General features: G+C 40.4%; 3 protein-coding genes across 7 annotated transcripts in view; all 3 read right to left on the bottom strand.

The window, feature by feature from the left end:
* slc38a12 (solute carrier family 38 member 12) overlaps positions 1-6,149 on the bottom strand; it is a 71,242-nt gene extending 65,093 nt beyond the window's left edge. For 2 of the 3 annotated variants that reach the window (XM_078269146.1, XM_078269149.1), the window contains exons 1-4: positions 5,863-6,144; positions 5,233-5,299; positions 4,073-4,194; positions 1,833-1,914 (exon numbers count right to left, since the gene is read on the bottom strand). In XM_078269146.1, the coding sequence (XP_078125272.1) occupies positions 1,833-1,914; positions 4,073-4,194; positions 5,233-5,277 (249 nt within the window). In that variant the 5' untranslated portion in view covers positions 5,278-5,299; positions 5,863-6,144. Of the gene's footprint in view, positions 1-1,832; positions 1,915-4,072; positions 4,195-5,232; positions 5,300-5,862 lie in introns of all 3 variants that reach the window. The other variant, XM_078269147.1, reaches the window with a different exon arrangement.
* Positions 6,150-8,623: 2,474 nt separating this feature from the next.
* On the bottom strand, positions 8,624-13,420 carry LOC144529850 (5-hydroxytryptamine receptor 3A). Of its 3 annotated transcripts, none has more exons than XM_078269186.1 (9): positions 12,845-13,420; positions 12,580-12,746; positions 12,073-12,117; positions 11,787-11,896; positions 11,270-11,442; positions 11,028-11,179; positions 10,739-10,949; positions 9,586-9,744; positions 8,624-8,969 (listed from the first exon to the last, which is right to left on the bottom strand). In XM_078269186.1, the coding sequence occupies exons 1-9, from the start codon at positions 12,882-12,884 to the stop codon at positions 8,698-8,700; spliced, it is 1,329 nt and encodes a 442-aa protein (XP_078125312.1). In that variant the 5' UTR covers positions 12,885-13,420; the 3' UTR covers positions 8,624-8,697. The 3 variants fall into 3 exon arrangements, with proteins under 3 accessions (XP_078125312.1, XP_078125313.1, XP_078125314.1); XM_078269187.1 differs by having other exon boundaries at positions 12,580-12,743; XM_078269188.1 differs by lacking the exon at positions 12,845-13,420 and having other exon boundaries at positions 12,073-12,136; positions 12,580-12,690.
* Positions 13,421-15,601: 2,181 nt separating this feature from the next.
* Positions 15,602-25,024, bottom strand: tsen54 (TSEN54 tRNA splicing endonuclease subunit). Its single transcript, XM_078269185.1, has 12 exons — positions 24,945-25,024; positions 22,404-22,562; positions 20,956-21,019; positions 20,751-20,834; positions 20,518-20,616; positions 20,385-20,437; positions 19,037-19,138; positions 17,670-18,135; positions 17,387-17,522; positions 17,213-17,273; positions 16,169-16,282; positions 15,602-15,906 (listed from the first exon to the last, which is right to left on the bottom strand). Exons 1-12 carry the CDS (start codon positions 24,995-24,997, stop codon positions 15,756-15,758), a joined length of 1,542 nt encoding a protein of 513 aa, XP_078125311.1. The 5' UTR covers positions 24,998-25,024; the 3' UTR covers positions 15,602-15,755.

Genomic DNA, 25,024 nt, shown 5'->3' with positions numbered 1-25,024 from the left:
AGGGGTTAATAACATATGTTTACAGAGTCGACCGTTCTCTGGGATCTGTTTTCATACTAATCAAATGTGTCTCTAGCTTTAAACAAGCTACCGCAAACAGGCGGTTAGCTGCTAACGCTCCCTTTCGGGGCAGATGGTAAATCGTCATTCGACTGCTCATGACTGTTTTCCAAGATGGCGCCCGCATGTAAGCATGAACACTACTGTCTTTCTAAACTATCTTTTTAATAAACTGTCTGTACACTTACAAAGTTCTCAATGCTTCAGTTTACATGTAGGGACCCTCATTATACTACAGTTGAATTGTGGTGCTATTCTGAGCCTTGTTAGTGGTATAAAATAGCAATTTACCATCTGCCCCGAAAGCTAGCGTTAGCAGCTAACCACCCGTTTGCGGTAGCTTGTTTAAAGCTAGAGACATATTCGATTAGCATGAAAACATGTCCCAGAGAACGTTCCACTCGGTACACGTATGTTATTAACCCCTAGGTTCATTTTGCGCCGGAATTGTCCTTTAAAAAGTAAAAGTACTCAATGCAGAAAAATCCTCATATTTTAGAAACTGGAAACGATCCAAACTGTTCTGTGTTGTGATCTAATCATTTCAGCTGGACTGGTAGGGTTGTATATTGTTGGGTAGTTTAATTTATAATAAAACATCAGATTGTATAAACTACATGTGTTTTGGGTGCAAAAATCTTAATGTGTAAAGTAACTAGTAACTAAAGCTGTCAGATGAATGTAGTGGAGTAAAAAGTACAATATTTCTCTCTGAAATGTAACGTAGTAGAAGTAGAAAGTGGCATGAAAAGAAAAGACTCAAGTAAAGTACAAGTACCTCAAATTTAAAATTACTGGAGTACATGTACAGTACTTACCTACAAAATATGATGCTAGAACAACACAAATCCACGCCTGTGTAAAACTCTGTACCATAGCAGGATTTGCAAAGGTCTATTTGTAGGAATCAATTAAACAAACTGAATCCACATGAGCCAAAGGAAGAAAGGATAGTTCTCATTAATGTGTCTTGCAGTGTGCTTCTGTATAATTAGACCATCACTCTCCCTGACTGCAGTCCTATTTTGGATGTGTGTTTATTTTGACGTTGATTATTTCACCGGTCTGTTATTAGCTGCCTAACCATGCTTCAACATGTCAGAACAAGACCTGTAGGCACATTAAGCAGAGCTCAGGACTGCATGGATATGTCCCTGCGCTGCATTTATACGACCATTAGTTCCACTGTTTTGCCTGCAGGGTGTAAATAATGTTTGGCTTAATGTCTTATTACCCAGACTCTGACAGAGAGGAACATTTACTTCTTATATTTGGTTTGTTTAACACATCCTTACAACAAATAGAAAAGCATCTATCTGGCCAACATCCTATTAAAGGTCCTATGACATGCTGCTTTTTGGATGCTTTTATATAGGCCTCAGTGGTCCCCTAATACTGTATCTGAAGTCTCTTTCCCAAAATTCAGCCTTGGTGCAGAATTACAGCCACTAGAGCCAGTCCCACAATGAGCTTTCCTTAGTATGTGCCATTTCTGTGTCTGTAGCTTTAAATGCTCTGTCTCTCTTTCTCATGGGCGGGCCAAATTCTCTGGGCGGGCAAAGCAGAGAAAGGGGAGGTAACCTTGCTCCTTATGACCTCATAAGGAGGAGATTCCAGAATGGCCCATCTGAGCTTTCATTTTCCCAAAGGCAGAGCAGGATACCCAGAGCTTGGTTTACACCTATCGCCATTTCTAGCCACTGGGGGACCATAGGCAGGCTGGTGGAATTCTTTAGAGAAATAAAAAAAAAAAAAAAAGTTTGTTATCTCACCTCTTCTCGCTCTCTTCTCTTCCAGCGCAGCTGAGCGTTGGCCGCCGCCATCGCCTCAATCACAAACGTGGTGGTCATGTAGCTGGTGAAGGGAGAGGAAAGAACAGGTTAACAAGAGGCTTTTAATGACACAGAAATGAAATAGGACTGGTTGTGAAGTGTAGAAATTGTTCCATCATTTTTCTGGCCTTGACCATTGCAACACTATGTTGGAAACTGTGGTTTGTTTGTTGGCTCCATTAAAGCTTCTCTGTAAAATGCTGACGGTTACCTGTTACTTTAAGTGAAAACACGTTCATGTAAATGTCAAAAATATAGTTCATTTAAACCTCCAATCACTGATTTGTTAGTTCACAATTTGTGAACCCCAACTACCTCTTCTTGCGGGAAATATCTGTCTCTTTAGCTGCTAAATGCTATGTTCACCAGCTAGTCTCTAACTGTGTTGGTCTGCCGTTTGCTGCAGGTATAGTACAGTGGCAGTGTACGGCTTTTCCTCTTACAACAACGCTATGAACGCTGAGAGTGAACATGAACAGTAAACAATGAGCCAAAAACTCACTATAAAGCTCTGTGAAGCTGAGAGGAGCAGCAGAATCTTTTATAATTCCCTGTAGGTCAGTCACTACGAGCGACACCTTTCACATTGTTTTTACACTGTTATTATTAAAATATTGATTATGGCATCTTTAAATACTGAAAATAGAAAGACATGAGACAAGACATTTTCACATATAAGCATGTTTTATGTTGACATTTCTTTTATATGCACCCGTTTTGACTTTGCGATAGTTGTACGAATCACTGTAAACCTTTTTATATCGTTTTATTACAATTATGTTTAATAGCATCTAAGTTTTACTTTACCACAATTCATACATGGCTGTAAGTGAGAAACTGGCTACACACACAGCACATACTGAATGCCTTTTATTTGACCTCACCTTCTAAAACTGATTTTGTTTTCATATTCATATTTTGTGCATCATTTCTTACTTTAGGGCCAGATCATGCAGCATGAATAAGTTAAAAAAAAAAAAAGAATCTACACACTTTTCACTGGAAAACACTAACATGAACAAATCTGGCCCTTAAAAGTCCTCTGAATAATCACTTTTATCTTAGCAGGGAACAAACATGATGTTCAAACACATTTTCAATCAATCGATTTTATTTGTCGCATGAAATAGCACGAGGTACAATTCCAGTGAACTGCTATCCCATCAGCTCCCTAAACTTGTGCATGATTCATCCCGAAGCAGAATGTGTCCGTCAGATCAGCGCACAGAAAAAGAGTCACCCGGTTTGACGGCACCGGCACTCCAGGATTCTGCCAAGTCTCGGCAAAAGGACACCACAGCTCCCAACATCCCGCTGGAAACCAATGGAGACCAGCTCACTGTCCAACGCCTGCATGCTGGCCGGCAGAGAAGCTCACAGTCTGTGTTTAATTCCTCTGTGCCCCCTCTGATGTAGAGATGGACGCAGAGATGGTCTTGCTTGTCCACCTAGTCGGTATTGTAGCCATAGGTCATAGCTGATGATAGCCATCTTCCCCTTTTCTCTGTCTTAACATTTAGAAACTTTGACCGGCTAGGTCAGCAGGAGACTGGTGAGTAGATTTCCCTATCATGATAAGCAACTCATTGTCATGAGATGGCCGCAGATATGGTCGTTAGCTTGAGCTCATCTTCTGCGCCTCTCCTCTGTGTTTAAGCTCATGTTTACATTTCAAAACGTGGACCAGCCAGGCTAGCAGTCAGCAGGAGACTGATGAGTTGATTTTTCCTATCCTGATAAGCGTTAAATCTCATTGTCATAAGATGGCTGCAGAGATGGTCTTGCTAGCTTGAGCTCATCTTCTCCACCTTTTCCTCTGTGTTTACTTCATCAGCCGGCTGGCTAGCTAGCTAGCCCATGCTCGCAGAGTCGGCAGGAGACTGGCAACTTGATTCCCCCGAACCTGATGAGCGACTCTTAGCCACATGCCATCACCGTCAACCACAACTTATATGTAAAATAGACAATTCAACATTTTTGAATTTTTGCACAGCTGATGGGAGAGGCGACTGGAGACTTTCCCCGTCTTCTAGAACCTAAAACGTTTATACTGAATCTGAATATAAACTAGAAAAGAAGGCAGTTGGTTTGTTTACGTTGTCTCTGTTGTTGCATGCACGACAGAACGACAGGTTATGCATGTGGGAAATGGTAAGGAGGTCGGGTAGAACAAAACTTACCTCATAAATCCTAAAAAGGCGATGAGTGATAAACTAACCACCCAACCGGCTGAAGCGAAGGCTTTGGGCATCGTCAAAGCTCCTGTTCCCACAATCAGATTGAACATATACACCAGCCCCACCTGGAGAAGACATCAGCAGGATGAGAGGCATAAGACATCTTCAAGTGTAATATGGCTGCTGACATTCAGCAATCATTTCATTTTCTGCTGTATTATACTTGCTTAAAGCTACTTGCTCATATTATGCTTTTGGGCTTTTTGTCTAAAGTGAGATGTCTCACTCTGTAGCTAAAATAGAGAGCTCAACACACAGGGTGAAAAGAGGAGCTGCAGCAATGTGCAGTACAGCAAAAATATGGTGTTTTTTGAAAATTAAACCATGTAAACCTATTCTGATATAACCCCTAAATACAATTATGAACCTGAAAATGAGCATAATATGAGCACTTTAAATGCTAAATCTCAAGCACTACAGTATTATGTGTTCCTCAGGTTGATAAAGATCAGACTACTTGCTGAATTATTCAGCCCTTGTCAAGAATGACAACTGGGCTACTCAGATAGCACTATCCTCCTATCTGGAAGCAGAGTGCTTCAATGATTCAAAGCTTTAACCAGCAGAACTTAATCTTTGTGGAAACGTCATGCTGACGTTTGCAGTGTGTGAATTTAATGAGTTGTCAAAACTGAGTTCAGACCATAAAGACGCCGGCTATGTAAAAAGAAGGATGCGTAGGCAATTTAACTTCCTCTTTATTCTTTACTGCACACGTTTCATATGCACCATCCCTTCTCAAAAAGACATTACTCATTTGATTACCCAAAGAAAGTTTCACTTGAAAAATGTTTACGAAGTGTTTAAAACATAATGAGCAGTGAAAATCAGTAGCTCGAAAGTACCTGCAAGTAATCAGAGAAGAATACTACAACTTCTTTACCTCAGAGCTCTAAGTGTAAACTGTGATATAACATTTTAACTGCTGAAATCATGAGGACTTTGCATTCAAAATGTATCCACTGCAGCTCCTAGCTACCGAAACATGTAATTTATTGAGAACTCACAGGTTGTACAGAGCTCTCCCTTTACAATTAAATGCATGTCTGTGCTTAAAAAATAATAAAACAAGAATTAACCACAGCATCCTGCATGATACTCACAAATGGAGAGTAGGGTTCCCCGCTCTCTGTAATTCCACCTGCCATGGTTGATGACACGGGTCCTCACCTAAAGGAAAAAACAACAGCTGTTACAACAACAACAACAACAGTGATAGCCAGTTCTATCACTTTCATTTCTTATTCAAATTTACTTTACTGGCATCAAAATTAAGTAAAGTATTGCTAAAACCGGTTGTTCAAGGTCTATAATGTAAGAATAAATATTGGGAATGTAAGAAAACTGATTTTAAAAAGTGGATGATCCGTTTTCTCTTGCATTGAAAAAGAACTCCAATCACATATCTTGCAATTTAGTATTTATATTACCGTTGACAAAAGAAATGCGCTTATACTAGACATCATTCAAGATATGTCTTAATCTTTAAGGACCACTTTTCAATTCGGCATGCACATGATTCACATAGCACCACATATTTTCATTGCAAATCGTCATTTACCAAAAGTCTACCGACCACTACTGTGTAGTTCGGTGACAGAGATTGTGGAGGCAACTTAGAAAACAGCTATTATTTTCATTTGATTCAGGACAGTGTTTTATTTATGTATGGACTACAGCACGCATGTCATTAATAAAAGTCATTATTGAAAACAAAAGGAAACACTTCTCACCTTACTTCTTCCCAGTGTATTTTGCAAATGTAGCTGCTAGGCTAGCAGGATGCTCCAAGCTGTCATGTGGATCACTAGCTAGCTGAAAAAAACGCAGAACTTTGCCACCTAGCTAACATGAGGTGTTTTCCTTGTAAGATAGTTAGAGGGAAGTCAATGTGAACCAAATGTTTGGAGAAAAACACCTCCCACTGGGCTAGCACGGCTCTAGCTAAGTGAAGCAATAAACTAAACAACCAGCTGTCAGCTGACCTCCTTCTAACATAAACTCACACTTCCTGTAGTAGCTTTCAAAGTAAAACCATCTCTGTCGAACATGAAAGGTTGATATGAGAAAGCTTTTATTATGAAGGCTAAATGGTGTTGTCTTATGTTAAGCCTAGGTTTAGCCAAAGATAGCTTCATGCACCTGTTAGTTGGTTTGCTCGATCGGTTGTCTGTGCGGTAAAAACAAATCACGAGGTCCAATCACATCCGATGAGGGGATCGGATGGGAGCATGTTTTGTTTATTAAAACAGTTTTGCATGCACTCCCGACGGATATGATCACAATAGGTATAATTACTTCAGTGCCAATCAACATTATATGACTACACTTAGGTGAAATCAGCAAACCCGCCCCTCCGTGCAGCTCAGGTTATCGAAACTGCCAACCCCTTAACTAATATGTCTAGTCATATGACACATGTACATGTCATATGACATGCATTCCTGTCTGCACTCTGAACAGTGGTGGGATGTAACTAAGTAGCCTACATTTACTTAAGTACTGTTAAGTATAAAATTGAGGTACTTGTACTTAAGTATTTTCTTTTCATGCACTTTCTTCTTCTACTCTGCTACATTTCAGAGAGAAATATTGTACTTTTTACTCCACTACATTAATCTGACAATTTTAGTTACTAGTTACTTTAAAAATTAAGATTTTTGCACACAAAACATGTAGTATATAAAATACGATGTTGTATTATAAATTAAACTACCCAATAATATACAGGCCTACACCTCCAGCTGAAATGATTAGACCATTAAACAGAAATGTTTTGTTTTCCAGTTTCTAAAATGTGAGGATTTTTCTGCATTTAGTACTTTTACTTTTAATACTTTAAGTACATTTTCCTGATGACACATACTTTAACTTTAGTAACATTTTCAATGCAGGCCTTTTACTTGTAACAGAGTTTTTTTTACAGTGTGGTATTAGTACTTTTACTTAAGTAAAGGATGTGAGTACTTCTTCCACCACTGACTCTGAGCAATATCACACTCATTTGCACAAGCTTGCTCTGTTATGTTTGAAATTTACTTGGAACGTCAACAGAAGTGACCATGCAGGAACTCATAGTGCACCTTTAACATCTCATTGTTATTGTAGTTATAATATGGAGGGTGATGATTTATGTTTGTGTTGTTAGAGGATAATGGTTTATGTTTGTGTTGTGTTTTTTTCTTATTTCATCTGTTAGTATGATTGTTTGTATGGATAGCCGTTGTGTCAGTGTAGTTTTTTTATTTATTTATTTTTTTTAAGATTATTTTTGGGGCATTTTAGGCCTTTAATTTCACAGGACAGATGAAGACATGAAAGGGGAGAGAGAGGGGGGAATGACATGCAGCAAAGGGCCGCAGCGTCGATGAGTAAACCTCTATATATGTGCGCCTGCCCTACCAACTGAGCTAACCCAGCCACGAGTCTAGATTCTTTTTAAAGGTAACATTGGGCTCGTAACCTATGAAAAATAAAATAAAATGATTGAAAGATTGTTTTGCATACAAAACATATGAAGAGCTTATAAAATATGATGCTGTGTTATAGAATAAACTACCCAGCACTATATGAAAATACAGCTGAAACAATAAGTCGATGAATGGATTGACAGAAAATAATTTTGATAATTGTTTTTTCTTTTAATAATGTCAATAGTTGTAATGTATTAGTAATGTTGAAGTTTGTACTGTTGGTTGGACTAAACAAACATTGTGATGGTGTCACGTTGGCCTCTGGGTAACTGGGACGCCATTTCTCATTATTTACACTATATTACAAACCAAACAATCAATCGGTTAATGGATAAAACAATCAGCAGATTAATCCATAATGGAAATAATCATTAGTTTATAGTTCACAATGAACTCCAGCTCAACCAACCATAACAGTTAAATCCTGCTTTTACTTAATTACTGCATGAGTAAAAATTACCTAATGATGTCATATATAATACAGTATAACGGTCAAGGGGGACATGTATATGCCTTTAATACTTCAACTACATTTTCATGATTATAGGCTACTTAGGCTACTTTTACTGAAGTAATGTCATAAATGCCAGACCTATACTTTTAACAGAGGAGTCTGGTATTAGTTTTTCCATTACATAGAACATTCCATTTTATATCTTCAGCAGCAAAAATGCCAATTACCCTCCTGTACTGTTATTTTGTGTCACATATACAAATAAATAAAAATAAAAAAACACCAATATAAACAAAAATCAACTTTATTTTAATCCAACACATCATATAATTGAAACATTTAATAACATGCTGTATATACAATCAATTTCATAATCTGTACTTGTTGCAGGTTGTGAGCTCATGTCTGAAAAGATCAGTGAGATCTATTCTGCACTTTAGGAAGAATGAATAAAGGACAGAAAATGTAGAATTAACATTTAGGGTTTAGAAACAGTAATATATATATATATATATATATATATATATATATATATATATATATATATATATATATATATATAGATAGATAATTACAGCAGTTATAATCCCATTGTAATCTCATTTAAGAGCATGCACTGGCATAGTACACACACACATCATCTAATTACTATTAACATATTGTGAAACCCACACTGAATACATGTATGTCAAAAGAACTACAACAGTTCCAAAGTAGAGGGTGAAGAAAACAGAGTCTATGATTTGGGCCAGTCTTCTGTAGAGTCCAGGCTTTATCTTGGTTTTGTCTTGTCCTTCAGCTTCCTGTCGAGCGGCCTTCATTTCCTCCAGGATTAGTTTCAGAAGGTCGCGCTCATCGGGCCGATCCAGAGGAAAGGAACTTTTCTCTGGGGTCTCTTCAGCTCCACCAGGCTCTGCGTGGGGAAGGAGAAAGATAATTCAGCATGCTAAACAGGAAAATACCAAGTTGGGATGTCAACTGCTTCAAGTGGTTATAATCAATATTTGCATAATACCAATGTATGAAATAATAATGTAAAAACAATGTGACAATGTAAAAGGGGTCACTCGTGATATCATGTCAGATGTGATGTCCACAGCTTGTTGCCTAAAAATCAAGGAACCCTAATCTTAAATGAAAGGCCGACTCCATCTGCATTGTTGTCCGGAATGTTCAAATAGAAACGCCAACTAGCAAAATAAGGGCTTCAGTTCCCCGCCTTAAAGTGCTGTCTGATGGCAGGGTAGAGCCGGTGAAAATATTTGAAATATAGCAAAACACAAATTTTACCTCGCAGAAAACTGGAGTTGTAGTTCTTGCACTCCCTCGATCGCTACGTTTGTTTGTGTTATTGTGTGTGTGTGTGTGTGTGTGTGTGACTGTGTCTGCTAGTGTTTACACATTATGTAATGTTTGAGAAATTTTGGTTTGTTTTATCAAAAAGGGGTTTAGTAGAAAACTGACAACAATATATCTTACACAAATAGAAAAAAAAATACATGTCTGTCTTTAGTTGGCAGAAAGTGTACCCTTGTGATTGTCGGCTTCCAGCTGAATATCCACTTGGGCATTAACGGAGCTTTGAGCCTTGTTACCACAGCAACCGTTGAGGTCAATTAGGAAGCTCACCAGCATGGTCTCCAGAACGCTCAGCCCCACCAGGGCGAAGATCATAACACAGTACCTGGCTAGAAAAAGGTGCAGACATTTGCAGTCAGTGTAGTCTTGCCAGACCTTCCTCCACAGCGCTGCGGAGGAGGGTCTGGCTAGTCCACACAACATCCCGGGATTGGAGAAAAACTTGCTCTGGTTTATTGGCATTTCTTTAAACCAATCACAATCGGCATGGGCGGTGCTAAGCCCCGGACGGAGCCACGGTGCCTCTGCAAAATAGCCTCGGGAAGGAACTTGTTTTGGTGGAACGTGTGTACGTTCAAAAGTTGTTTTAGTCGTGCGACAGAAAACTCAGATTGGACAGATAGTCTAGCTAGCTGTCTGGATTTATCCTGCAGAGATCTGAGGAGCAGTTAACCATAGTCCTCATGAATCCATCGGAGTTTGGAATGCCAAATCAAAGAAATTGGAAGGTCACGGACATACGGCCAAAAAGTGGGACATAGGGGGGAATTTCCGGCGGCAACTGAACAATCCCGGAAATGAAAATTCGTCGATAGGGTCTGCATCTCATAACCCTCATTTGATAGCACCTCAACTCCTCGGTCCTCGGCTGAACCGGAACTTGTTCTGTCCCTCCTCCGTGAAGGCCGTCTCAAAGCTCTCATTTCTGCCCCGAGGACCGAGCATCGAGGAGGAATCCCCGAGGAGCCATGAGCAAAGATACACGAGAGCAGCCTTCCTGGAAGCCATGCAGCTGAAAGCCCATGCTAACTCCGCCCATACAGCTGACCAATTCATGTAACGCTTCAGAGGAAAGTACATCTCATCCCTGTAAAACACATTTGCTCGTTGCCTCTCTCCTCCCATGATTACCTCGCAACTCTCCCGTGCCTCCTCGGTGGGAGGGACTAAGACGCGAGGAAGGGAGGCAAGTGGAGGAGTCGAGGAAGCCATTTAAGGGCTAGAGATTCAGCCATAGACTATGGTCAGCGCAATGTTGTTGACACCAGTAAAGCAGATGCTGAAAAGTTAAATCTGTGGCCTGAGGTCTGTGCGCCATCTTACCTATCATCGGCAGCCTGTCTTCAGTAGAGGGCAACATGTCTTTAAGAATCAGCAGTAGGACGGAGATGGACAGGAGGACGGTCACTTTGAAGCTCAGCTTTTCACCTCTGGCCTCACTGATAAAGAAGGTGGCCAAATCCAGGACCAGAAAATACAACAGTGGCACGATTAAATTAATAACATAAAGCATTGGCTTCCTGCAGAGTGTGATCTGAAAAAACAAACAATATGAATTAGAGACAAACACACACACACGGATATACTGTATGTCCTACACATATTTTCTTACCCTGTATATAAGTTTGTTTCCCACACCTTTGGAAAAAGTAGAAACAATGTTCATGTTTATGAGTTGCCATTCTCCCTGTGTGACCATGATCTGCTCTGAGATTTGAGTAAGCAGCGTGTCATTGTAGACTGTTCCCAGTGTTATAGTATTCGCTGAGTGGAGAAAATAAGCATTCAATAATTACATCAAATACGTTCCAAAGCAGTTGATATATCAAGTGCAGTTCATCGGGTGTGCTTTACCTTGTGAGTTCATGGATGAAAATGTGATATTGCAATGTTGCGTATCGAAGGGGAACAGGGTGAGATTCAGCTGACAGGTGGAGGTCAGCAGCTGACGTGTGTTTGCCAACACCATGCCGCTGGGAGACAAACTGACAAATGGACTTTCTTGAATGCTCCCAGTATCACAGGTACTGAAAAAGTAAAGTAGGTTTTTATCAATATAGAGATCTAAACAAGTCACAGCAGCTATCACCAGGTTCATAATTCAGAATCCGTAATTCATTTTACTAGTAGAGTTATAGTATGAAACAAATTTTTTCTCAGCGGAAGATCTGTTCTACACGGAAAATGATGCACAAAAAAAAAAGTTAGGGTTAGGGTTCAACCAGTAGAGTGTGCGTTTGAATTTGACCCACGGCCCTTAGCTGCATGTCGTCACCCCTCTCTCTTCCATTTCCTGTTTTCAAGCGGTTCTGTCAATTCAAGGCCATAAAAGCCCCCAAAAAATAATAAAACAAAAATCAAAATGTCATACTCCTCTTGGATATGCATATCTGGGATCCACAGCATGGATCTAGGAATTGTCAGCATGTTAATCCCACAAAAGTCAGATGAATTCCAAGTTAGGAATTCATTTGTCCAACGCTGGGGAAAGAAAAAGCTGCGTTTATAACATTTCCTGACACGTGTTGATGAGTGTGTGAGATCGAAAGAGCCATGACTGTAAGGCTGAAGCAAAACGATGTTGGTAACAGATCACTGAGGTTTGAAAATGCACCTGAACTCAACATGATTATGTCTGTGTTCCCTTAATGTCTTACCATTTGGGTCCAGATGTGAGTCGTGAAGGTTTGTGACTTCTCATCCTGCAGACAATCAGCAGCGCTGTGGTGAGTAATCGTGGGCATTTACAACAGTAACAGCATGTTTACTTCAAAGGATCGATTCACTAAAACCCCACATTTTGGAGAATGTAGTTTGTGGTACTGTTGAAATGAACCCTCGTTGATATAAAAGTACTGGTCTGTACAACACAATGTTAGACTGCGTAACCTGTCAACTGAGTGTATTTTAACTAGCACTCAAATAAATTTAGTAAAATGTACAATACTTCCCTCTGAAATGTAATAAGAGGTACAATATAATCGAAATACTTAAATAAAACACAGTCCTTGAGTAAAGGTACTTTCTTACTTACATAGATACCACAATGGATAAGTGCAAAAAACATATTTGTGTTTTGAGTGAACTGACCCTTGAAAAAACAGAAACGCTCATGAAAGTGATGAACTCTGAAAGCTCAATGTATACACTTAAAATACACTTACCACTTGTAAAATACCATACAACAACATGTCCATCTGAACAAAGGTGGTCTTATTCCAGTATTTCACGGGTCGCACAATCGCTAGAAGATCATTTGTTGTTGTCAGGTTCAAGTGTTCCAGAAGGCCGACGTATGAGCAGTCTGAAGTCTGACTGCTGGACACGCCTGCTGGGAAGGAGACAAAAAAAAAACTTCATAGACAAGGAAAACTTCATTCCAATATTAGTGAATCCAATCAAAACCAATATTTTCATTTAATAACTCACCTATTAAAGCAAGAACAGCTAGAGTCCTCAGAGCTGACATGGCTGCTTGTCTTCATCTCAATCTGAGCAAACCCCTTTTAAGCTGCAACGCTGTGCTGCATAGCCAGCAGAACAATGCAGCAGTGTAGATTCAATAATTGCACTGTGAGTGAAAGAAATCTTCTCTTTGCTTCTGTGGTCTGTTGGTTTCTGTGGGTTAAGGAACAAAAACACAAATCATCTGTGCATTTCTATTGTTGACCTGCAGCTGAAGCAAAAAGTGAACATGAGGAGATCTCAGTGTAACATCAGCGGAAAGGGTGCCAGTGTGTAAACAGAACAGTTCCAGATGCTATCAATGCCTGTGTTCAAGAAAAAAACAAACAATGAAATGATTCCAGAGTATTTTAATTATAAAATGTAAAAAAAAAAAAAATAACCTGCACATACTGTAAAAAGAATTGAACAGTAATATCTGAGCAGCACATTTTTAACATGTTAAATACCACCCAGAGACTCCTGTGTTTGCAACAGGTGGAAAACCTTTTCCTTAAGCTGGTTTCACACAAGAACCAACAGAATCCCAACTTTCTTACTTTTTTTTAACTTGAATATCAAAGTTCACTCTTAAACTTGTGAATAGTAGTTTGACTTCACTCAAGGCCCATTTACTAACTGGTTCTTTATCAGCTTAGCGGCTGATGAAGATGTCAATGAAGGTCTAAGAGAAAGCAGTGGTGGAATTAAGTTTTTTACTTAAGTTTTTCATTTTATACTTCTTATCCATCACATCTCAGAGGGAAATATTGTACTTTTTACTTCACTGGATTTGTTCGATAACTTTAGGTACTTTGTAGTTTCAGATTATTGATAGAAAAACATATAAACTAATACATTATGTATTATTAAGCTATCCAGCAGCAATTCAAATGAGCTCCACTTTTACCAGCTGCATTAAAGTAATGAACACATTAATGCATCAATAATTGTAATCCAATAATAAATATTATTCTGAAATAGGCCGTTCTGTGTTTGAGTGCTTTTACTTTTTGTACTTTAAATATATTTTGATATCAATACATTTGTACTTTTATTAAGTAAGTTTTTGACTGCAGTACTTTAAAAGGTGCTGTAGGTAGGATTGGGAGGATCCAGGACTTAGCCAAAGAATTTGAACATCGACAACTTCTCAGTCCCTCCCCCCCCCCCCTTTCTGCTAAAGCCCAAATGGTCTCCTAAGCCCCTCCCCCCACAAGGGAGAATTAACCATGTGAGCAGTGATTGACACGCAGGTAGACACCCTGACACAACTTCAGAAAAAAAGCAGTTTAACATTTTTCCCCTAAAAAGCACGAAAACCAGTTGTTTTCCAGGTTTTGAACCTGTCCCAAAGAACGTCCCGAAATTACCCTCAAGAAAATGTGAATTGTAACGATTCTTTAATTTAAAGATACACGTTATTGTTTTATTATAGGACTTATATCCCCAATCCCAATATTTTCCTCCCAGCTCACTGTTGATGCTTTAAAACTCAACTGATAAGAAAGGGGACTTCCTTAGACACACTGAGCTTCTCTCTCCTCTCTTTCCATTTGTGTGCATCCATGTCCCAGAAATGCTTGTTACTAACCTAGCTCTGGGGAGCTTATTCCCCGGAGTTCTTATGTTTCCTTGGATTCCTTGGACGTCCTGCTATGCTATGTGGTGTCCTGCTACGTCCTGCTGCATCCTGCTACGTCCTGCTATGCTCTGCTGTGCCATGCTACATCCTGTAACGCCCTGCAGTGCCCTACATCTATGCTCTGCTGTGCCATGCTACATCCTGTAACGCCCTGCAGTGCCCTACATCTATGCTCTGCTGTGCCATGCTACATCCTGTAACGCCCTGCTGTGCCCTGCTATGCCATGAACTACTACGACTACTATTTCTACTCACTGTTCCATTATCTTTATTGTGACTACTATTGCCACTGTTCATCACACCCCCAACCGGCATCGTCAGACACCGCCTACCAAGAGCCTGGGTCTGTCCGAGGTTTCTTCCTAAAAGGAAGTTTTCCTCGCCACTGTCACACTAAATGCTTGCTCTTGGGGGAAATTACTGGAATTGTTGGGTCTTTGTAAATTATAGAATGTGGTCTAGACCTACTCTATCTGCATCTGTAAAGTGTCTTGAGATAACTCTTGTTATGATTTGATACTATAAATGAAATAAAATTGAATGTGTATTGAGCGCTGTAACTGAATCCAGAAGTGTATCTTTAAATTAAACAAATACAGTATCACTAACACTGTATTTTTTGCTTTAAATTACTTCCTTTCTTAAATGCACACAAAAACAACAGCAACTATCCTTAGATGGCACCACTGTAGCGGCAGCCTGTTTGCAGTTTTTGGTACCATCTTATCTTTTATGTTTACGTGACTATTTGAGTGTTGTAGCAAACATTTATTTCCCACTAGGAATAAAGAACTCAATCTATCTTCGTGTTGTTGTTGCAGAAAATAAACAATAAAAAAACCAACTAAACAGTTCACATAAGTCACTCCGACGGTCTGTTGGTCCCAGAAATTAATAGGGAAAATACCTTTTCTCTCTGACAGCACTGCCATTAGTGTAAACAAAGCCTGAAAACTGATAAAGAATGGCTAGAATTAAAATAGGTCCAATTTGAGATCTGCTTAGAGGTAGTATCCGCACAGATCCGACCGAGGGATTAAAGCTTTGACAATTAAACTCCCTTTGCATTGTAAATCACTGGCCAGACACACAAAATATATCATTTTCAGGATTTTTTTCTTTTCTTTTCATCTGTAACATCAATGATTAGTTGTATTTTTTTTTATTTTTTGTATGTCCAGCCAAGCAGACAGATGTAGATTATTATAAAAGTCCTGGATGCGTTCAGGGTTGGTACATGTTTTACAGGTCTCAGGGGTACACATCAGTGGGCAGCTGGAAGTCTTTGAAGGTGTAGAAGGAGATGTCTCCGTGGTCCACTACAGCAAAGACCACTGGGATGTCTCCACTCTGGAAGCTCAGCAGCTTGATGGCTCGCAGGTCCGGCACAGGGCCATCGAAACTGAGACACAACAGGGGAGACAAATGATCTTAGTTTTGTGAGAGACACGGGTAAATGTGTTCTTCCAATCTAGGAAGTTGTGATGAATCTTTATTAGTATTTTCTGACCAAAGATTAATCAAAAAATTTAAAAATAAAGATGAGACAAAATCGCCATTCATCTGCAACCACTGTGATATTTATTTAATTTCAGTCAGATGTCTGTTTACTGTAAGCCAATCTTGAGTAAACATGCCCTCATTCAATTTGTGCGATTGCTTACCTGCACACACACATCCGGGAGTAAGGTTTCCCTGGGTTGCTCTTCTTGAAGTCCGCCACTGAATCAGGTTGGTAAACATTGAAACAAATCCTCCAGTCATCTGAGCCTTTTAACCTGAGCGGACAAAGCACAAGGTTATTCCCTGAACGATTCACTCTCCGTATAGTACCATAACATCAACCTCACTGTACAATGAGGTGGTGACAAACACCAGAGCCTCCTTTGTCTCACGGAGTCCACGTGTGTTTGTAAATCAACGATCATTAGTTGTGATAGCAGTAAGACGAGCTCCGTTCACATTAAGTCACGTCACGAATAAGGCACGTCATTAACTCCCGTCATTTGTATGCGCTTCTCTCATTTTTGAAAATGTTGCTAAACTATATTTCCCTGTCTCACCGCAACCTGAAGCAACACAAACGCAGCCCCTTTGCATTTTTTTTTAACATAGGGCTTTTTTTTTGTTCGTCTAAAAGCCAACTTAAGGCCAGTTTATTCTTCAGCGTTGAATCTATGCCATAGATACGGTGTAGATGCGTACCCTATGTCGTAGCCTGACGTGCACCTCCTGAGAAACGTAACTACACGTCGGAGCAACGCAGCAGACCCTAACAATTAAGTAAGTAAGTGGTCCGCTTGGTTTCCACGTCCATGTGTCTCGGTGGCCGGACACAACTCCTCCACACCTTCTCTCTTGTGGCGTTGCAGCAATCTCAGTTAAAGTAATTGTTGTTCAACATTTATTAGCTCCAACTCCAACACGAGCCGCTCAGTTGAAGTCGCCATGGTGCGAACATCAAAAAGAAACTTTACACAGTAGCATTTAAACCCTACCGCCAACTTTTGGTGGTGTAACTGCAGAGTGACGCAGACACCAGTGCACAAGTATTAATGCTCACAACAACCGTTGTAGGCCAATTGCATAGGGGCTACATAAAACTATAAATCAGCCTCTCCTGATTGAACTGGCATCAGACAAGGCAAATCATTTCCACTTTTGACCAATTTCCAGTGTAAAAACAGGAAAAAAGAAACAACTGATACCTGGACGCCCCCTCGAGCAAATGTGTGGATCCGATGACACTGATTTTATCCAGCAGCTCCCCTTGAAGAAAAAGCAAATGTCACTGACTTGAATCAGACACAACTAATCGATGTAGAATAAAATCCAGAAACTATATTAAGTGAACTTTACAGACTAGGTTCACGTGATCTCACCAGTGGGGATTGGTTGTCTTGGGTCATGTAAAGGAGTGACTTCCCTGTCCCACAGGTGTTCTGGTCGGCCTTTACGCTTCCCCTGCCGCCTCGCCAGGAGCTTCCTATACTCCGCCCAGTTTGTGCACTGCTGAACCTTAAAACGGAATTTACAATGTGATCCCCCATAATCCCATTTTGATATATCACTTGAAAATAAACTATGATTTCCCAGATCATGTTTACCACAGAATTTGTGTGGAACCATTTTTCAGTTGCATTTTGATGTTAAGATGCTACAAACCTCTCTGTCTTTGTTGACGTCCCACCGCCGCCTCTGCTTGTCCTTTTCCCTCTTCTGCTCCTTTGAGGACATCTTCACCTCCCTCAGGTTTATTTTTTGGGTCCAGAGGGCAATGTCACAGACTCCCACAGCCAAAGACCCAGGGAGCAGAGAGGGGTCTGGGGAGGCCAGGCAGCTGGAGAGGCACTTCCGGGATCCCAGGTCTGGGAAAGGGATGGAGCTGAAGTCCCAGCGCAAGGTCCTAGAGGCAGGCCGCTGATCTGGTCGGTCCCTGAGAACATCCGTCATCCACCAGGTCCTGCCCCCGCCTTTGTGTGCTGAACTGGCAGTGGCAGTCTGGGTGCTTGAAGTCTCTGGAGACATCGTCAGGTGTGACTCAGGACGTTTTTCCTCCTCCTCACCTTCGTAGCCATGTTTACCTTCCTCCAGTCTGTCAGTAGAGGATTCTTCTTGTGCTTCAGTGTTACTACAGCAAGAGCAAACATTGTGTAACTCTCTCAATTTACATAAAGAACCACTGCGCTGACTAATGAAGGACAGTCTCACATGTCAAGTCGTTTATTACACTTTACAGTAGGTCAGTGCTGTGGAGTAATCAATGACTTGACCAACAATTCAATATCTTTGGAGATCACCTTGGACCCTGGGAACAGAGATTTCACTATAAAAAGGAACCGGCAGCTCTATAGCTCGCTCTGTTGGTTGGTCGGTCTACAAAAATGTCCCAACCTTTTTTCTCCCTAGGATGCTGTAATTTGGCATGGAGGTCAGGTAGGTGTGTGTAGGTGTGTGTGTCTGTGTCTGTGTGCGTGTGTGCCTGTTTAACTATATTCGTGGGGTCCAAAAACCGGGAGTCCAGTATACTTGTGGGGTCCCGACAGCTTTGTGGGGCCAAAATGCTGGAAACCACAAGTTTAAAGGGGCTGTTTGAGAGTTAAGACTTGGTTGTAAGATTAGAGATATAATTAGGTTATGGTGAGGGTGAGGGTTAAGGTTAGGCATTTAGTTGTGATGGTCAAGGTTCGGGTAAGCGGCTTGGGAATGCATTATGTCTATGATGGGTCCCCACAAAGATAGTGCCACAAACCTGTGTGTGTGCGTGTGTGTGTGTGTGTGTGTGTGTGTGTGTGTGTATATATATATATATATGTGAATGTGAATGTGTGTGTGTGTGTAAATGCATAAATGTGTGGATGCATGCTGGCAGCTGGGGAACTCAGATCAGATCCATGAAAAAGAGATGGCAAACTGGTTTCATTTACTTCAATTAAAAATTCCTTCTTGCTGATCAACAGGGTGAGCGGGCGGACTTGCCGGTATAATATACCATTCGATCGGCACAGGCCTAGTACAGGGCATGCGTTCACCTGGATGTTGGGCTGGCGCTGCGCTTCCTCTTCAGTTGTCTTCCTGCTCTGTCACGACACTGAGGCAGGTTCAGTTGCCTCGCATAGGACGACGGCTCCGAACTGTAAGAAGCCAAACACGCACACAGCCACGTTATGCGTGAAAAATAGACTTGTTAAACATTCATTTTGACAGGATTCGTCTCTCAACACACTACATAATGAAGTGTGAAATGTCTAAAAGGGAATTAAATATGGGTATAGATATTGAATTGATTAATGGAATATACTTCTTTCAGAAAAGTGATAGGCTAATAGAGGTGTTGAAATTAATCAAATAATCGATTCATCGGGATGCCGACATGGACGATGCTGCATCGATGCAGTGGCCCACCATAATGTTGGAGCTAACGGCGGAGAGTTGCTGATTCGGAGGATGCTGATTTTGGACCGGAGAGGACGACAGCGTGTTTCCCTGCTGAAGAGGACTTTGCCGTAGCTGGTGACTGGTTTTCGTGTTTGAGCTGTGTTTCTTGGACTAACAGCTAACTGTAAGTTGGATTTCTGTGCGTTTGCTTCACTGAAGATAACGTCCTGCTGGCTGCTGCACGTCCACACGAGCTACCGTCAGGCCCGCAACTTTTCTTTTCTTTTTCCTCTCGGCTTGTGTGGGTGGGTAGGTGTGTGTTAACACAGTGGTTTAATAGGGTTTGAGTAAGTTTTACATTGAAACTGCTATAAGGAGGAATAATTGTGTGTAGCTGGGAGTGTTATAAGTGGAAACTGATAGAGAAACGGGTAAAGGGGTAGTTGTGTGTAATATCATTTGAAGAAATATTGCAGTTAGCATATTTGAAGGGTGTGATTTGTGTTATGTTTTTTTTTTTTGTTATTCAATCTAACGGCTAAATATTATTTGTACACTTAAGTTATTGTTCAGTAAACAATACCTTTTTTGTTAAAGAGTTGTCTGGGGTCAGTTATTCCAATACAGCACAATAGATTTGCTGGTTAAAAGTAGGGTGGCATATGACTAATCCAGAATAGGTCAACCTTCATGGTAGCTACCTTAAAGAAATGAACCCAAACACTTCATCATTCCAGTCTGAAGTTACTTATTGCAGCTTGGGCATTGCACTTGACAATGCAAGTTTGTCAAGTCAAATATCCTATATGGCTTTAATAGAAAAATGTATTTTGAAGCATTGTGATGCATCAAGATATCGAATGGAAGACCTGATAATCGTAATCCAATCGGGAGATCAGTGAAGATTCACACCTCTATAGGCTAACCGACCTATTATCTTATATTTCAAAGCCTGACTGTATTTTCTAATCCTGTCTGAATGGGCCGTTGAGATTGTGTTACCTGGGGTGGAACCTGTGCACCACATAGCCAAGCCTCTTCAAATGCCCGAACACCTTTGTGATTAAAAGAGTCATTAGACCAGTTTGGCAGTGCAGTCGTCCTTAAGAATATCTGTGGGGACATTTACTTGTACCTGATATTGCTGGAGGCTCACTGTGCTCGAGGACAGAAACGTCTCGTACCCGTCCTGGATGGACAGCGGCAGGTCCCGGTAAAACACCTGCACATTTCCCTGTTCACACAGCCACTCACAGAGGTCACCAATCAGTATTTTATAGATCACATGTGCTATTTAAATATTAATGAATAACACAACGAATGATGTGTAAACCACACCCTGGGGAACAGGTTTTAACTGCTACTCACACACTCCATCAGGTAGAGAGCCTCTTCGGGGAGGAGGAACTGCTTGCCTTTGGCAGAAAAGCCCATCGTCTGCCAAAACTTCCCCTATGTAAAAATAACAAATGCTGTAAGACACAGTATAATTAGTTGACTAGTGATTTATACGATAAGGTGTGATGAGGTGTATGTATTGAAAGATTGTTTCATTTATCGATACAGTACTCACAGCTGGAGACTGAAGCTCCACAATCTGCTCACTTGGAATCCATGTGGCCTTTACTAGGTTTCCTCTACAGTAAAATAAGACAGTATATAATTCACTGCAGCACAACCTGACATCCAACCTACATATAATTAATCATTATTGACAAAGCATATAATTAAATACAAAAAGGAGAATAGACTTTTTCTGGCCACCTAAACATGCACTAGTGCCGTGTCCGTTGCAAATGTGCCTGTTTGGAACGGGACGACTGCTTGGCTGCTTGTAGAATTCTTCAAAACCAAATTGTACCCCAAAATTACTTCCAGAAGGACCCCAAACCACTGCAACTCCACTGTATAGCCTGCTACTGACTTGCAGTGTAGGCTACGTCTACATCAGAGGCAGACATTGTACTACTGTATTTACCTGACAGAGAACGCTGCAGATTTAAAATGTAATCACAAAATATCACAATGACAATGTGGAGCAATCAGACATTAGCGTCCTGGACTCATGGCAGTGCGCTACCCACCTGGCCCGTTATGAGAGCTAATCAGCACATCTGCATTCATCAACCACCAGAATCGGACCGTTTGACACACAGAGAGAGAAAGAGAGAGAGGGCGAGAGGGGGAGAGGGAGAGAGAGAGGGAGAGAGAGAGAGAGAGAAAGACGTTGTCTCGTGTCGTTTGATCGTTAACATTGTGCTACTTTGCACATTTTTGTGGGCCTGAGGTGTATATCAGATTTTAGCTGCCAAAGCTCGGCTGCTCGGCTGCTCTCTCTCTCTCTCTCTCTCTCTCTCTCTCTCTCTCTCTCTCTCTCTCTCTCTCTCTCTCTGGTCCTGCTCACTCCTGCAGTGAGCAGAGGGGGAGTGGCCAGCGGCTAGAGCGGCAAAAGCCAATGTGTGCTTCTTTTACCGACGATATATTTTGCATTTCTTATCCAAACACCGTCAAACTGCACTTGGACGTGCCCGCAGCAAGACACCTGTCAAGTTTGAAATCCATCGGACTAACGGTTTGAGAGATATGCGCTTAACACCCACACAGACAGAAAGACCTTCCTGCAATGTATATAGGTGTTGATTAATGGAGCATTAAATATTTCCTACCCTTCAGCTTCTACTTTCAATTCATTTTACTGAATTAAAACTTGCAGAGCTGTGAAAGTTGCTTGACTCGTCAATCCATCACTTTGCACATTTATTCACCTATACTTTTTGCAGAGCAATGAGTGCTTTAAAAAAAACTTATTGTTGATGCATTCAAAGACATTCAGAAACCCAAGCTTTCAGAGTTGTTTGCCAAACGGAAAACCATTTTATATTAGAACTGTAACCCCCTTGTTTGTTTTTTGTTTTTTTTACAACATTTATGATTGCTTATTGTCTGTCTTTCACAGTCGATGACAACAGAGCTCATGGATGTTACTCCTGGATGGATAGATGCTACGCCCATGCTACTCACAGCTTCTCCACTCTCTCCTCGGATATGAGGCTCCAGTGCTCATTCAAACTCTGCTCAAGCCGCTGTCTTTGCTCGTCTGAGTCATTGGGGAAGAAGTCCTTCTGTCCTCTGACTGGGATCTTGTGACTCCTGGACCGGGCTGCAAACAGTTCAGATGGACTGGAATTTAAAGAAAGAAAATAACGTTCAGCTTCTGACATTTGATGTCTTTTTATTAGGAATTGACCGATACTGGTATTTCAAGGCCGATACTGATACCGATTATTAGTAGTTAATGAAACCAATAACCTATATCTGGAAAAACGAAATTCCAATTAAGTTTGGAATGTTACAAACTCCAACAAAAAACTTAAAATTTAAATTTTTTTAAGCAATTATTTATTAAATTAGAAACTTTCAACATAATACACAGTAAAAGATAGTCAGATAGAGTTGTGGGCGGGACATTAAATCAGACTCAGTGGTGAGTGAAACAGAAGCAGAGCGACAGACACAGAGCTGTAGCCGAGCCAAAGTAGCGCACTTACAGATACAGATACATATACAGATACAGATAATCTGCAGACTGCCCGGGCCAATAATCGGTCTATCCCTACTTTTATCACTTGATAAAGGCAAAACATATAAACATAAACTGAAAAGCTTGGATCAAAATATTGTTTTTAATAACATTTCTTAAAAGTTGATGCAGAAGTGGTCACTCTTACAGTTTTAAAAGACACAAGCCTTTCTCTCTTTAGCAAAGAATCTACTAACATCGGTCTCTGGACTTTTTAAAGAGACCTGTAAATACACTATTACAAAATCAGAATCTACTAAAGATGAAAACATTGTTTTTCTAAAACCTTCCACGAGACTTACATCCTTTAATACTTGCTATATTTTCAAGGCTGAGTTTGTAATTGTCAAAAAAAAGTCTCATCACGGATATTACATGTTATTTTAGTGCATTCAGCAATGTGCTTAGCATTTATAATTCTTATGGAAACCAAAATAACCAGTTTCATTAAAGGAACACGCCGACTTATTGGGACTTTAGCTTATTCACCGTTTCCCCCAGACTTAGATAAGTCCATACATACCCTTCTCATCTCCGTGCGTACATACTGGGAACTATTCTCAGAAGGCGAAGCACTGCTACTTGGGCGGAGTGATTAGCGCAAACTCTCTGCTCCTCAACACGGGGCTTCTCAGGTGCTGCGAGCAAATCACTCCGCCCAAGTAGCACTGCTTCACCTTCTGAGAATATAGTTCCCAGTATGTATACAGTTAGAAGATGGCTGTGTCTCATGTGACCTTGTTATTTGTACAGACAGAGTTACGACACGCACGGAGATGAGAAGGGTATGTATGGACTTATCTAACTCTGGGGGTTACGGTGAATAAGCTCAAGTCCCAATAAGTCGGCGTGTTCCTTTAACATCTTACTCCGTAGCACTGTGGAGGTATGGCAATGGGAGACTACTAGATCATGAATACAGGATGGTTTGTTGCATGCTCTACTGACAACTCTGTGGTATATTTATTTCTAATATAACAAAGTATGGTGTGTTTCCACTGTCATCATGAGTCATACTGTATGCTCATGACATGACTCACACTCATGAGACCTGGCCCAGACATGTTATTCAACAGTGGTGAAGGAAGTATTTTTAGATTAATAGTTTGGTCTATAAAATTTAAGAAAAATAACAAATTCCATCCCAGTTTCTTAAAGTCAAAGGTGATGTCTGTATTGTCTTTAAGGTGATTGTCTCTATTTTTGTCAAACCCAAACTTTAGTTTAATGTGATATAAAACAAAGAAAAACAGAACATTTCCATATTTGAGAGGCTGAAAACATGTTTTCATGACAAATCACTCGATTATTTTTCGGTCTACCCTACTACTTACAACTTGACTGTTTTTTTTACATCATATGCTTGTATTTCTATTCCTTTCTACAGCTACGGCATGGATATTTCAATGTAGTTATTTATAATTCGCATGCTGTTGTCTATATAAACGTAACGTTACATTAAAATCTTTGCCAGTTTATTATTATGTTTCTACAGTATGTCTTTACCATTATTATTTTATCTTTGTTTCCCTCTGTACTCAGGTCTCACTTTGTAAAATTAGATCTCTATCTCAATGCGACTTGCTGATTAAATAAAGTGTAACGTTAACTTAATAGCCTATATTTTACTGCAGGAATGTTAACGTTAATGTTACTTGTAAGTTACAGAGGATTTTTACAGTGTGGTAAAGTTATTAGTACTTTTTGCGGAGTTGAATATACTTCCTCTGTACACAACCGAGAATAACCATAATAATTCAAAAACATATCAAGGTAACGTAATGTCCACACAGACTCACAGGTTCTACCACCAATACGCTAGCTAAGCTTACGTTAATGTTAGCTAACAAACCGTCCCACCACAGGACAACAGTTAATATAATAAATATTTGACACACAGTCTCTGAGCGAGGAAATATCTAAAATGTATAATCCCCTGTCGATGACTTTGCTTATATTTCCCATAACAGACAGCTACGCACCTTAATATTTCACTGTAGAACTGCAATTCGTCTGTCTTGTTTAGGTCCGCCATGTTTACCACATGGCTGCAGTGCAGATT

The sequence above is a fragment of the Sander vitreus genome, chromosome 15 (assembly GCF_031162955.1).
Source record: "Sander vitreus isolate 19-12246 chromosome 15, sanVit1, whole genome shotgun sequence".
Taxonomy (NCBI): domain Eukaryota; kingdom Metazoa; phylum Chordata; class Actinopteri; order Perciformes; family Percidae; genus Sander; species Sander vitreus.
The sequence above is the reverse complement of the archived record's forward strand: the minus strand, read 5'-3'. Positions and strand labels throughout refer to the sequence as shown.

Coding starts and splice junctions, on each gene's coding strand:
- tsen54 (XM_078269185.1), bottom strand. CDS start 24,997: ATGGCGGACCTAAACAAGACAGACGAATTGCAGTTCTACAGTGAAATA. Junction 20,835..20,955: donor TGGAGCTTCAGTCTCCAGCT/GTGAGTACTGTA, acceptor ATTTTTACATAG/GGGAAGTTTTGGCAGACGAT. Junction 15,907..16,168: donor TCCCGGATGTGTGTGTGCAG/GTAAGCAATCGC, acceptor GTTGTGTCTCAG/TTTCGATGGCCCTGTGCCGG.
- LOC144529850 (XM_078269186.1), bottom strand. CDS start 12,884: ATGTCAGCTCTGAGGACTCTAGCTGTTCTTGCTTTAATAG. Junction 11,180..11,269: donor TTCATCCATGAACTCACAAG/GTAAAGCACACC, acceptor TTCTCCACTCAG/CGAATACTATAACACTGGGA. Junction 10,950..11,027: donor GAAACAAACTTATATACAGG/GTAAGAAAATAT, acceptor TTGTTTTTTCAG/ATCACACTCTGCAGGAAGCC.